Source organism: Phlebotomus papatasi, chromosome 1 (assembly GCF_024763615.1).
Source record: "Phlebotomus papatasi isolate M1 chromosome 1, Ppap_2.1, whole genome shotgun sequence".
Taxonomy (NCBI): Eukaryota; Metazoa; Arthropoda; class Insecta; order Diptera; family Psychodidae; genus Phlebotomus; species Phlebotomus papatasi.
In genome coordinates this window covers 9339750-9354629 of record NC_077222.1, presented here as the reverse complement: position 1 = coordinate 9354629, position 14880 = coordinate 9339750, and the positions used below count along the sequence as shown (strand labels likewise).

The 14880-nt window shown below is 32.3% G+C and overlaps 1 protein-coding gene and 1 long non-coding RNA gene across 3 annotated transcripts in view; one reads left to right on the top strand and one right to left on the bottom strand.

The window, feature by feature from the left end:
• The first annotated feature begins 613 nt into the window (after positions 1 to 613).
• On the top strand, positions 614 to 4873 carry LOC129798728 (uncharacterized). Of its 2 annotated transcripts, XR_008751454.1 has the most exons (4): positions 614 to 1266; positions 1456 to 1595; positions 1857 to 2008; positions 2367 to 4873. It is a non-coding gene; the product is annotated as an uncharacterized LOC129798728 (long non-coding RNA). The 2 variants fall into 2 exon arrangements; XR_008751453.1 differs by having other exon boundaries at positions 614 to 1595.
• LOC129798711 (modifier of mdg4) overlaps positions 4834 to 14880 on the bottom strand; it is a 27699-nt gene continuing 17652 nt past the window's right edge. The window contains exons 2-3 of the mRNA XM_055842004.1: positions 8056 to 8149; positions 4834 to 7871 (exon numbers count right to left, since the gene is read on the bottom strand). Of these exons, the coding sequence (XP_055697979.1) occupies positions 6257 to 7871; positions 8056 to 8149 (1709 nt within the window). The 3' untranslated portion in view covers positions 4834 to 6256. The remainder of the gene's footprint in view (positions 7872 to 8055; positions 8150 to 14880) is intronic.

Genomic DNA, 14880 nt, shown 5'->3' with positions numbered 1-14880 from the left:
ATGCAACAAGCATTTATTTAATGGGTAAAATTTAATATTGACATTTTTGTTTACGTCTTAATATTATCTGTATTTATTTCAAATGAAAAAGACTTTTTAAACAATTGTTTCAAAATTTTATTTCAAATGATTTTTTTTTCTATCTAAACATTAAATGACCAGGTATTAAATTGAATTGTGAGAAACTTTTCTGTATAAAATGTGCATTTCATTTAAATGTAAAAATGAAATAACTTTGAGTAAATATTTGATACGAATGGTTTTTGTCGTTAAATATAAATAACAGTGGTTTTTACATTTACTGCAGTCGTCATAATTTGAAAAATTATTCATTTAAATTAGGGTGAAAATTAAATTCCTTTCATCATAAATATCAATACGTTTTAAGTGAATAACTACTTATTCTAATCGAATACAATATGTAAAAATAATTACATTTTATTATTTAAACTTAAACTTTAGCCAAATGAAACAACATGTCATTTGCAACTAATTTCACATTTTCGTAAAAACCCTCTTTTTCTCATAAGTTCGTAAAACTACAGCTAGGGGTGCTATAATTAAAAAGAAAACTTTCCAATTTTCTAAGTTAATTAGCTCCGGCTCTAGCACGGATCGGGCTGAAATTTTGGTAGAGGGAGCGGATTGAGCTAAAAATTCTTCATGAATCTCTCTTAAACATGCCTAAGAAACTTACTTATGTTATAAAGAATAAGGTAAATACCAATTATTAAAGCATTCTTATTGATTAGGTTTTTTAAATTTTCATTTTAAAAAAATTGAATGAATTTCGCTCTAAATCATCCAAAAATTTAATATTTGGCTGGCGTACACGCACGAACGCAAATGCACGAGGGTCAGTGTATTGTGTTCTTCAAATGACGTGATTTGCATAAAATAAATAATATTACTTTCTATATGCATTGATTATAACAATTAATAATTTGAATGAAATTTATATTTATTTAGAATGAAAAACCAATCAAATCTAATACTATTTTTTGAATCAATAGCATAAGTATTTGAAAAAAAGGAAACTACATTCAGATCTATGACTGATTCCATCAGTACGGAAAACATTAAAACGAGTCAGTCTTGAAGAAGCCGCTGAGTTGAAAAGTTGTCACACAAATTATTTCCAATCTATTTGAAAATGAAAAAAAAACTAAAAAATGGTTACAGTGGATAAGTAAACTTATAAAGTTGCAAAAATCATCAAGTGATCGACAAAGAAATTTGATAAAGTGTTGGAAATCGTTAGATTGGGTAAGTAAAAAAATGTTTGCCAGAAAAGTATTAACCATATTCGGTAAATTAAATTAAATTTATTTCTTCTTTTAAGCTAAAATGGAATGTCAAACTTTTTATTATTTTATTTAAATTTAAAATTCGTCGTAAGAATTTTTTATTATTTAATATTTTACTAACGATTTGTAATTTTCGATATTGTTCAAGTTCAATCGATCATCCTGATTGCAAGTCATTGTTGATTGGAAACGTCCGTGAGCAGAAGCTGGAAAATTATCACCATATCTGTTTTATCGAACTACTTTTCTTCAAAAATTCCATCTAGGAGAGACCTAAATAGTATCAAGGTAAGAAAATTGATTTTTTATGTAATGCAATAAGAATTACATAATTTGTGAAAGTTAGCATTGATCTTTACAAAGAAATATTGGACCTCGCATAATTTTTTTATTATAAAAATGTTAATTATATCAACTTATTTATGTTGAATATGTATTTTCAATTATCGCTTTGGAAAATATCATACTGGAAAAGTTTTTAATTTCATTTTTATTTTTATTCTTTCTTTTATCAATCGTGGTAACCGTTGAACCGTTCACTGGGAAAAGGACAATCATTGTCTTTTCCATGGAATTGGAAAAGTGATTCGCAGATAGCAGCAGAACTCAGAGCAAACAGTAAAGGACGTAAATCTGCAAAACACAACTTAGAAAAGTGAGCGCTGTAATAAAAGTAGACGAGGAGCACTACCACTGATCAAGTAAGTTACATTGAATTATTAAAAATTATTAACCGCCATTGGTGAAAAATAAATACTGTAGCCCTACAATTATTACCTGGAATTATAATTATCACCAGAATAAAAAACGAAATTCTACTAAAGTTTTGAGAAAACAAGATTCTATAATCAAAATTAATTTTTTATGATTAACATAAAAGGACATCATATTATACGTATAAGTTTTTTCGAGACTTATTGTTGGGTTCTTTTAAAGATTATGGGATAGGACAATAATTATTTCCACCACTCTATTTTCAATAGTTATTTCCGCTATTTCAATAGATACCATATAGATTCAGATTTTTAATTCCATTTAATTTTATTTTCTGTCTTTCAGATTTCATTATGTCATCGTTTATCTTTACGGGGCAAAAGACAATCAGTCTTTTGAAGTATCTTATTTCTTCTGAAACTGGTAAACACAATTGGGAGAAAGCAGAAGAGCATACATCCAAAAGCTGAGAAGAAGACTTCACGAAACTACTAGAAAGTCGTGCAACACCCCATAGAAATTAATGTAATACAATTTTATTGTGAATACACATTATTTATGTCAAATAAATTTATTTTTGAAATCATAGCAAGAGTTTTTTAAATATACCCTGGTACTGTTATATCTACCCGAGGATATTATTTGAATTAATGTGGACGAATATCAAAGCAAACATATTTGCCATTGAATCTATGGTAAAGAACATTTAAATATACCAAGGAAATTTTTAATTTTACCCATTGTGTATTTAAATTAATGGTAACTCGTAGTTAAAACAAATATTTCTACTATTGAAACTATGGTAGTGTTACCCAGAAATTTTTGATTCTACCCATGAAAGTGTTTAAAATCCACTTTAGAAATAAAGTGCAAATGTATTTGATTTAAAAGACATGTTTTCTTTTCAAATACAGTGCCATTCAAAATAAATACAAATATATTTGTTGTGGCTATGATTACTGCCTTTCAGATCAAATGTAAAAATATTTGAAGTAAAAGTCGTCTGTATTCAAATCAAATAAAACATTAGAAACAAATGTATTCTACCATTGGGGCCAAAATACCCATAATTTCATTTGATTTTACCCAGAAAAACATTAATACTACCCATAAAATTTTTCTCGGTGTAATTTGGATTTTTCCAAAAAATCGTGATTGAAAAGAAATTAGATCAGTAAGCCATATGAGTAAGCTTTACGCCTGAAGTCAGTGTAATATGATATTTATTTATTTATTTTGAAAAATTGCGCTACTTTACTAATATTTTCTGCACGTTTATTGTTACAGTAGACTCTCGCTAATTCGGCTGTTTTAAGATCGAACTACTTTTTAATTCGGGCAGTAGTTAAATTTGAAAAAAAGTTTGTTGACATTTTTCAAGTTTTCTAATGAAGCAAATATTTTTATTTATTTATTTATTGAAATACGCTCGAGTTCCTTTACAATATACCGCCCCACACGGCAACGAGGATTCGAGCGGCGTCTGCCTCAAAGCTCAAATTTGTCATGTTTTGTCTTAATCATGTTATTTTCTATTATTAAGGGGTTTTCGTGAAATTTATCATAAAAATATGTAAGTATATAAACTTAATACCAGTATACAGAAGAACAAAAAAAATCGTTGCATTTCAAACAATTTGATGCCCGAATTTCTCTCTAATTTAGGTGACATTTTGGTCCCAAATTCCGGAAATTGAGAGCCTACTGTATTTTGTAAAATCGAATTAAATTCGAATCTTTCAAAGTTCTGTGGGTCTACCCCACTTTCCCCTACAAGATTAAATCTGTACGAAACATAGTTAGGGCCAAAAATTGCTTACCATGTAGATGGCGTACCAAGCAGATGAGATTATCGAAAATTTTCGAATCCAAATAATCCAAGTGAAAGGTGAGGATATTTTGAGCTGGGGGCTACATTGATATACGAAATGTTTTCATTTTTTCGCATATGTTTAAGGAAGCTGGATCTTACAATTATTTTATTTATTTCCATAATTATTTTATTGAGCTAATTTCCATTAAGGACCAGTTTCTTTTAGAAATTTGATCGTATGTCCAAGTAGTCCCACTTCCCCTAAAATTAAACTGATCTTTTTAGAATTGTCCATGTCGCACAGAAAGCCGTTTTCCTAAATCTTTGAGATTGTTTTTTGATTTTTTATTTCACGATTATTAAAGATGAATTAGTACTTTCTCTAAACGCGCTATCAGATGACATTCAAAATTTTAGATTTCAGAATTTAAAAGCTTAAAAGATTTCCTATCTACGCTCGAAATTTATGTGTACCCAGCATAAACAGAAGATGCGTCCCTCTCGCTTGAGAAAATGAAATGATAATCTGCTAGCATTAGTAAATTTTCTCAAGATACTCCATCAAATAGCAATTTCATCGACATTTCTGATTTCTTTCTAAGAAAGTCATGTTTGAGGCAAATTAGTTGTTCTTCAAGTGATATAACATTCTCGATGCTCCGCTGATCTCAATTCCGGAATACTCTTGGCTAATGAACATAAATACACTGCGGTAGCAATAATTATACTTTCACAGAGAGAATTGCGTTTGAAAATCTTTTTTCAGTTTACAATTTGCTTTTATTCGTGATAAAATAATGCAGCATTTTTGAAATTTAGATATAAATTATTTAGTAAAAAATTTTCTTACCTTTTCAAACACATTGAGTGGCATTTTTTTCAGCATCATTGATAAGACATTTCGATAATTTTTCTCAATGAACGTCACGGAGTTATCAGTGAAATGGAGTTGGAAGAATTTTTTGGTTGGATCAGAGAAGTTGAAATACAACAAAAGTATACAATGCAACAAATTTATTATAAAAATTACATGTAATTTACAAAATATGTCATTTTCTTCAATCATCTAACAATAGTTAACAATAATTCTCGCTTAAATTTATTTATATTGTAATCCATCAATGTACGAAAGGATTGGAATAGAAAAATTTATTTTACAATTTCCTACAATTTCAATTTATCGTGTGTTTTTTTTTTAAATTAGAAAATATACATTATTGGAAGTATATTAAAAGTTATTGGTAAATTTTCCATAGAATTGCCCAAAATTAAAAAAATAAAGAAAAAAGCGATTAGAATCAATTTTAAATAAACAAATAATTGGTTAATAGAAAATTTTGTCTACATAACTGAATTTTCGAATTTTCGAGAATCTTTCGAAAGTGCATTCTCGAAAACAGTGTATTCCTTTCAAATGTCAAATAGATTTTCTTTTTATTTAAGTACCAAACTAAAAGTGACATCAATAAATTAAACTAAATAATTATAGTAAATAAGAGAGTAATGAAGAAAAAAATAAGTTAAAAAGACTTCTAAATTACGAGCTAATTTTATTTTCGATTTTCTAAAAACAAATTGTTTTATCGATCCACTGGAAAAGGGGTTATTTTTCCTCTTCGAAAATAGAAGTTTTCCAATGTGATCAAAAAAAAATACATTTAATGGAGGGGGGATGTTAATTATTGTCTTCAAGTTGAGGCTGTTTTTGGATTTGTTTTTTCGAGCCTAAAACCTAAAATAAAGGATTATCGAGTTCCGGAAGTGAAAGTTTAAGGAGGGAATTCTTGTTTCTTTTTTTGTCTTTTACATAATTCATCTATTTACATTATAACAACTCTTTGGTGGTGACTGCAGTTAAAGAGAGAAAATAACTTGAACAGAGGTAATAACAAGTGAATTATTTATACAAAAAAATAATAATAAAGAAAATGGAAAATTGAAAGGTGGGAAAATGAGGAAAAGTTGCTAAGATAAAGAATACACAAGAAATCTATTCACAAAAGTCGAATCCTTTATTTTACAATTATATAAAATATAATAAAGTATTGATTATGGTATATTACAGCCTCCACTGGAAACAATAATTTGAATAATTCATTTAGAAAAAAAAATGTTGAAAAATAAGGAGGGTGGAGCATGTAATATGTAGCGCTATAATTATAACTATAAGAATTGGTCTAGAGAGAAAATTTATAGTTAAATACATTACCTAGAAAATGATTTTTTTTCCAATGTTTTTTTTGTCTTTGTATAAAAGATTTTTTCGTATTTTTTGATTGTTTTTTACAAATAATAGAGAAAAAATAATATTTATATTTAATAATTCTTAGTGAAATGCGAAATGTCAGGCGATCAGGGATTTGAGGAGTGTTGTAGGACGACCGGGAATAATTTGTGCCGGACGTAGGTTATGTCACCATTTTCAGCTGCTCTGTCGTGCAAAATTCAGCTTACCTGACAGTGCATTGTTTTCATTTTGTCTCAAATGTGACTCAAGAATGGAATGTTTGAGTTTGGCAGTTGCAGCAATGGCCGCAGCAGCGGCACCTGTCGGTGAGTCTGCATAGTAAACTTCTTCTTCTTGTTGTGCCTGCGTGCTGTCATTGTCAATTTCCGGTTCAGTTTTGACATTTCGTTCATGCTGTTCGCGTTCCTCAACCAGATCCTCATCTGTCAGTGGCAGTGCTTTGTAGTTTTTATTTGAGTCCTCAGCCAGCCGGTTTCGTTTGGCATCCATTATTTTACTGTCACCACTTATAACTTCCATTGGGGTGGCCATTTTGCGCTTTGAAAAGTACTTTTGGTGCTTCTGATTGTCCAACATTGTCTTACTTGTGCTGTGAATTTGGTACTTTGGGGCAGCATTTTGGGGTTGTGGTGGTGGTGGTGGTGGCTGGTACAGTCTGGATGATGCAAGGGCCGGTGATAGGCTGCTGGGTGGTGTTGATCTGGCCAAATTTGGACTTTTTCCCGTGCTCGTTGGCACAGTTGATCTGTGATAGTCTGCCATTGAGAGATTTGTGACACCTGGATAGGCGGGATGTTTGAATTGTTTAGAATTGCTATTGGCTGTGTTTGCACTATTGTTGGTTGAATGCTTAGCTGGATCATCGGGATCGGATGTACTTTCACTGTGGAGTCCTTTGATTTGCATTGCTTCGGCTACTTTCAGGAAATTCGGCAGGTCTTCGTACTTTACGTTAACTTGGCCACTGTACATGAAATCCAGGAGTCCTGCCATGTGATTGCTATGGACATCTGTCATGAACAGGATTGGATGTGTTGAGGGGTGTTCGAGGAAGATTTTCTGAAAGTACGGACTACAGACGGATAGAACGAGTTTGTGGGCTTTGAAGATTTTTCCCCCAGCTGCAATTGTTACATCCACCATTTGTCCATCTTTCTGTAGACTGTGGAATCCTCGGCACATGTTGCCGTAGAAATTGTTCCAGGACAGCAAGTACTGATCGATATTGTGATGTTCTGCCTGCTGCAGGAGTTCTTGGGCTGAAACATCTTTTTGCTGTTGCATAGCCTCGGTGTATTTGGACTCCATGAGGTCATCGTAATCCCGAATTCCAATGCCATTGTTGTAGGAGTTGCTGACTGGTGTTGAGGTTGTCGATGGGGCAGCAATTCCAGCTGTACTTGGTTTCGTTGAGTCACTGTCATCGTGTGAACTCACGGATTTTGAATCTTGCATCATGTCTGCAGCCTCTGCTGACTCTCGTGCCTCCCGTGATGCTTGGTGCGCTGCTGCTGTTGCTGCAGCAATTGCATTGGACATCACGATACTGTCCTCAAATGTGCAATCATCGAGATTGTCTGCCCCAAATGTCTTGGTGGATGAAAAGAGGCGCAATGTGGGATCATTGACTTGATCACTGAAGTACACATCCATCATGTTAAAGAAGGGCCAGTCGCGCCTCTTGGGCTCCTCTGACAATTTTATCGCCTTGTATTCTTGCAGAAGATTGTTCCACTTCTTGATGATCTTTGCCAATGGCAGTGGAACATTCAATTCACGTTCCACGACACTGAAAGCGCGGACATATTCCCCCAAAAAAAAGAAAGAAGAGATTTTTATGTACACATTTATACATAGTATTAAAGAAATCTTTCGCTATTTTCAAAAAAAAAAAGAAAGAAAGAAAATAAGAGACACGGGGGCATAGATTTCGTGCCTTCTTCTCTTCTCTCATTTTCAATGATGATACTCACGCCCAAGCATATTTGGCTGCATTTCGTTTGCCCGTGAAGAGTGGTGAAAGTTCTGCCCTCAACCGTATCAAGGTTTTTACTTTTTCCGCCTCCCCTGCAAAAGTGTAATAATCCAAACAATTACTTATTAGTCTCTTTTCTCCTCCCAATCATCTACGTGTCAGCTAATAAAAAAAAGAAGCCCCCTCATCGAGCCATTATTGAAGAAAATCCAACAGTTCTTCCCGTTACTTCTACCTTCTTCCCAATCCAAGAACAAACATCATCAAGTTCTTCAAGTCCATCGAAGGCATACTGACCCGATTTCGCGCCAATATTTAGGTCAAGGTAAAAATGTCTGATTCACAATTCATGGGTGCGATAGCTTCTCTCTTTCACCCAAATATGTATATATGAACATTTTACCTCGCCGCATTCTCATAAAAATAAAAGGGGGATAAGAATGCAAAATCATAATGAAAGAAAATACACCCATTGTATTCCCATTTAGAGCTTCCAACTGTGACTCACTTTAGAGAGATGTGAATATCGAAGAGAATTCATATTCTCACACAGAGAATTGAGGAGAAAGTTTCCTCAAGAGAATTCTCCACATTTGTTGCTTTTTACAATTTTTTTTCTCTCCACATTTTATATATTTCTATTCAATTATCCAAATTGAACTGGAGGATTGCCACTAACCATTGAGGCCAGGATTGCACATTTTCACCTGTACTACTCACAATATCAATATTTATCATAAATATTACCACTCCCACTTCAAAACTTTTAACTCAAAAACCCCAACAGATGTCTTAAACTTAAACTTAGCACAGCTTTTAAAGAATGTCTCCCCATAATAGCAAAATAACGTATCAATTACTACAGCAATGATAGACGATTAGGAATAGCCATACCAAATTAAATCAAGAGTTATAAATTAAAAGAGTGAGACGGATTTTGGCACTTTTTAACCATTATATAAAATGCTAATTCCGGACCAATGCGTCTTATCCGGAATTTAAAGTTATGGCGCATAAGAGTTATAAAGATAGCTCAACGATGGAGAAAGTAGTACTAATAAGTAGTCTCAAACTTGTCTTTATATTTATAAAATCAGACTCTTCTTTCAATACTACTTTTTCTCTCTTTCTCTCAATTCTTTATGCATAATGAGAAAAATTGTGAATATTTTTTTATCTCTGATTTTTATCGAATGTAGGCTGTTGGGAAAACTAGAAATATACAAAGACACATAAGGCATGGAATGAGCTTGAGTTTGAGAAATCTTCCAGCTATAAAGCTAAATTATTCTTTAAGATCTAACTCGTATTTTCCGGTATAGGGTTTTTGAAAGGAAATGCAATAAACTGCTTAATAGCTAGGCTGAAATGAAGATGTTAAACTCCTTTAAGTTTAACCTCTTTAGGGTGAAGTACTCTGTACCATTTGGAATACGCAATTTGAACATCTATCCTTATCAGAAAACGTAGACTAAGGAAAAAATGTCATATTATTTAAATTTTATTAAATACTTTAAGTAAATTTCAAGATTTTGTCAAAAGTGTCAATTTGGGTTCCCTGTCGAAGAGGTGTTCCTTCGACCCTAAGTCTTTTGGTAAGAGAGGACCTTTAACCCTTTAAGGACGAATGGGACACAGGTGTCCCGAAAATAAAAACTAATTTTTCGGACTGTTTAGAGGACAATATAACTTCCTTTATTCAAAGAAATTGTTTTTGATTTTGGGACACCGGTGTTCAACTCGTCCTTAAAGGGTTAAGTATTGATATTTTCAGGTGGAATTGCAATATATAATATAATAGTGTCATTACACTGATATTAAAAATAATGGAGCTATTCCAATGAAAAAAGAATATGTTTTTTTAGCACTTTACTGTACTGAAGTGCTTCTACACAATCGACTTTTCGCTGTTTTGGTTCTTGTCACGACTGGTGGTTTTACAATATGGAAAGGACTGCGGAGAACAGTTGAGACAGGAAGCAAAACAAAGAAAAATCAATAATGCAGAAGCACTTGAGAACAGTAAAGTGCTTTTTGAGAGTTTTTGCGAGCACCAATGCTAACCGATTTCAATTCAGCTGAAAACATATGCATTTTCAGCTGAATTCGGCTAATCTTTAAACGAAACTCACGATGAACTGCCATTTTCATATATCGACTTGTCAGAATATAAATCGAACAACTCGATTTTTTGCAAAAATCGTTTTATTCGCTTTTTGGATATTTCTTTATACTCTCTACCTCCCCTGTGTATATTATTCTTGAAAGATAAATATTTTCAAAGTTATAGAGATTTTAAATTTCAAAAATTCTATACTCTGCATGTAAAATCTGAGCTTCAAATCGCTCTCCTGTAAAATTTGCCTATTGCGAGTTATTCGTTTCTTATTTTGAGTGGTCGATATTTTTTTTTTAGCATTTTTGGTTGGAGAACTGCTGAGCGGTCAGCTGATCGACTCAGCAAAAATATGCTGAAAATGCTGTTTTTCAGCTAACTGTGCTTGCTGAGTATATACATATCTGTTTAGGTTCCTGCCATGCTTGTTTAGTAATTTTAAGAACAGTTGCGAAAACTTCATAACAGTAAAGTGCTCTTTAAGCGCTTTACTAGAATCAAGTGCTTCTACATATTTCTACATACATTTCTCTGCTTTGATTCCTGTCATGACTGCTTGGTGGTTTTAGAACACGATAAGGACTGCGGAGAACAGTCGAGACAGGAATCTACACAAAGAAAAGTCAGTAATGCAGATAATAAAACCTAATACAAAATTGAACTTTGTTGAAAGCTTTTAGAGAAAATTGGTAAATATAAATGTTAGAGTTTTGTTTTCTTATTTATATATAGATCTATTGCTATTTAAAAGTATTAGAAAAGCCACAGTTCCTAACACAATGTTCGCTCAATTTTCTGGGATGTTAGTAGGGTCGAAGGAACACCTATTGACACCTTCAAAAATCGTATCCTGACCTGACCGTATTGGCATTCTACTTTATATCATTTGGGATACGCAATTCGAAGACCTATCCTTATAGGAAATGGTGGAATAATTAATAAACGTGGGACTTGGCATAATTCACAATTGCTGTGCCATTAAGTTTCAATGTTTCAACCAGCAATGGACTATATTCCTGAATGAACCAGAATATGGATCGCGTTTCAAAGCTGAAATATTAGACCACCGTAGTGTTACTTGCTTTTTATTAAATACCCCTTCAATCCGATATCATTTCTCTAAACTAAAATTAAAAAAAAAAAATAAAGTAACAGAGTTGATATGTAACAGTTTTTGAAGTCAAACGTTTAAGGATATTAACTCCGAGTTTTCGATAACCCTCTATGAAATCGATCTTCGCTGAAAGCCTATGACTTATATTTTATATACACTATTTCTTTTAAAAAATTAAATAAAAACTAAAACATCTATTTAAAAAGTACTTAACTGAGACATTATTGAAAAAAATATCTGTGGGGTCAGATAATCAGTAACTATTTTTCAGAAACCGTTAATGTCTTTTTGGTAACAGTAATTGTTTTTTTTTTATAGAAAAAAAGCGAGTTGTAAGGCAATAAATGCAACAACAAAAATAAAAAATAAAATTGAAATATAAAATATTTACAGCAGTAAAAGTCCCTTGGGTAAAAAAAACACATAAATACTCAAATAATATTAAAAAGTAAAAAAAAATATTTCTTTAAATAAAAAAAAATTAAAATAAAAAAAAACAAAGTGTTTAAAGAAGAAATTTAAAATAAAAATACAATCCTTGTTTGGTTTGATTGCGGTGTTCAGACTACTAAAATTTAAAAAAAATTAAAAATTGAGAACAGTTGCCAGCGCCACTAATGGCAGATCCAGGTTCAGATAATTGGGTGACGACAAATATCCGCTTCGCTATTCGAATGGATTTTTTGAACTTATTCAGCGCCTCGAAAATAAGTGTTATAAGATTTTTAAAATCATTTTAGTAGGATTAGAATAAAAATTTTAAAGAATAATTGAAATTAAAAAAGAAAGATGTGTAAAAACATTATTAGACTATTGCATGTTTTTTAATTCATTTACAAAATACAAATTCACAAATTAATTCAATTTTACTACAAAAAATACATTTTAAATGAAACCGACAAGATGTTATCCGAATGTCTCCGATCCGAATAAGAGGGCTGGCAGTGTATTTTTGTTATGGAAACATCTTACTCAATATCTCAATGAGAGTGAGTGAGATGACTATAGTAGATTTCACTCACTCTCACTGAACTGTCAAGCACGTGCATACAAAACAAAACTTTTTTTTACCTCTTCGCAATATTTATATCCACTGTGATTGAATAATATCTCTTTTATCAACTTTATTAACACCTCAGCGATACTCAGGAAAATTTATATGTAGTCATCTCTTTCACTCATATACGAAGCTTAAAAAACATGTTTGCACAACAAAAAGAATTGTACATAGTCCAATAATAAACTCTGCGTATGGAATATCTCACTGAAAATTGATGAATACGATAATAGCTATTACTCTTGTGGATTCCCATCTTGTAATAAGACTCATAAGTGTACGAAAAAAAATGACCAATCATGCGCCTGATAAATTAACATTTAGTTTAATTGTTGACTACACTTTTTATAGAGTTTCTGTGAAAGTTTTATCATTAAAACTCCATTCTCTAGCTCTATAGAGCAGATGCTTTGAGCTGTGAATAGAAAGTTTTCAGAACCTCATTGACTTGAAAGATATAAAGTTGCTGCACATTTCTACTAAGTATGACATATTACATTACAAGAGAACTTTCTTGGAGCTTTTAGCAAAAGTTCCCTTTAACTAACCACAAATTGGGTTCCCGAAGGCGTCGCTGGCAACTTCAAATGTCCTGAAATTTTATCACTCAGCAATTTTCCTCATTTCCCAAATGGGCGTCTGAATTAATCAACAAATTAAAAGGGGTACAAAAGAAATCTATTTTTAGACATTCAAAAGACTTCTTTTGAACACCTTTCCATATCCCTATTAAAAAATCGATGCAAACGATGTGTAATTAATTCAAATCTGAGTGATAAAATTGGAGATTTCTTATGCTTTTGAATGAATTTTAAAGCAATAGAAAGGTGCAAAAAAAAATGAAGGATGTCTATGTCGAATGGCAGACTCTATGTACATAGATATGTAGGTTGATTATGATGATAATAATGAAAGTGAAAATAGCGCGATAGTGCAAAAAGTGCGAACATTTGGTCAGAATTGAGATTCTACTGTATTGCCAAAATGTATACGCAAAGAAACATGAAAAAACGCTTTAAAAGAGAGAGCTAATCAAAATAAACAGGAATCAATACAAAGCCTTTCTCCAAAAAATTATTAAATAAGATTGACAATTGCAGTTGAGAGTAAAAGCTTGAGTAAAGATGTGAAAGATTTGAGTTTATCGACCCAATTTCGCAATTATGCGAAATGGAAATTATTGCATCTTAGCAAAAATTAATAATTTCTGAGGAGTGCTGTTAACGCTTTTATGGCGATTGGATCATATGCGATCCATTAGAAATATATTATTATAGATAGGGAGTGTATCCGATGTTCGCCAGTGGGAAAAGTGGTCACCCTAAGAGGAAAACACTTTTTTGGTCTTGCCCAGAGCTTTCGGTCCCAATATGGACCTTCTTCAGTGGCTGGAGGGCATCACAATTTATTTTGCAACATTTTCTTGTTTTTACAAAGGTCATTTTTGGACAACTTCAACACTAACTCGACTAAATTGTGTTTTCGCAGCTTTTCTCAGGGATCGGTCGATTTTTGTTGGTTTGGAAAATCGACCGATCCCTGAGAAAAGCTGCGAAAACACAATTTAGTCGAGTGAGTGTTGAAGTTGTCCAAAAATGACCTTTGTAAAAACAAGAAAATGTTGCAAAATAAATTGTGATGCCCTTCCAGCCACTGAAGAAGGTCCATATTGGGCCGAAAGCTCTGGGCAAGACCAAAAAAGTGTTTTCATCTTAAGGTGACCACTTTTCCCATTGGCGAACACCGGATACACTCCCTATCAAGAAAATCGCGCCAGTTCTCATTACTAGATATATTATTATATTTCTTTGATAATGTTGAGTGTGAAATTTTAATTTCTTAAACATTTCTTAGGACTGATAATCCTATCAATTTATCAGACAAAGTAGATAGGTTTAGAAATCTGGAGAACAAGAAGACGTAGATTTCTTTAATCCTGTAGTAGTATTAGAGTAGGGGAAGGTTTCCAGGCTTCGCACATGCTATGTATTCGAACACTTAGATAGATAGATAGATAGATAGATAGATATTTATTTCATCATCAATGACTTAAAAACGTAATACAAATATAACTTTGTGTAAGATTTGTAATTATGCGTCCACAGCCGTCTTAGCGTTGATAACCAACCTACTCCTATATTCATTAAGATTAAAGAAATGAGAAAAAAATGAAGTGTTCGAAGCTACAACATGTGACAAGCCTGAAAGCCTGTCTCTACAGTCAGAGGTAGACCCTGATATCTTAAGAAAAAAATTGGCAAAACAGTTAGAGATATAAATTCGGAGTTTGCACAGACTCCTCCACAAATTTTAATTTTCGTTTTGTTAAATTGGTTCCATTCTTCCCTCCAGATATATTTTTAAAGTTTTAATCATGATCTTGCATTTTCTGTAACTCTCCTAATTTTATTTAAATATTCGTCAGACGTACATTATACGATCACAATGACCTTGAGCATATCTGTTCTGGATTTTTGAAGGTCAAAGAATAAATCTCTTTTAAAGGATGTATTCCATCTTAATTATTCCTAAACTT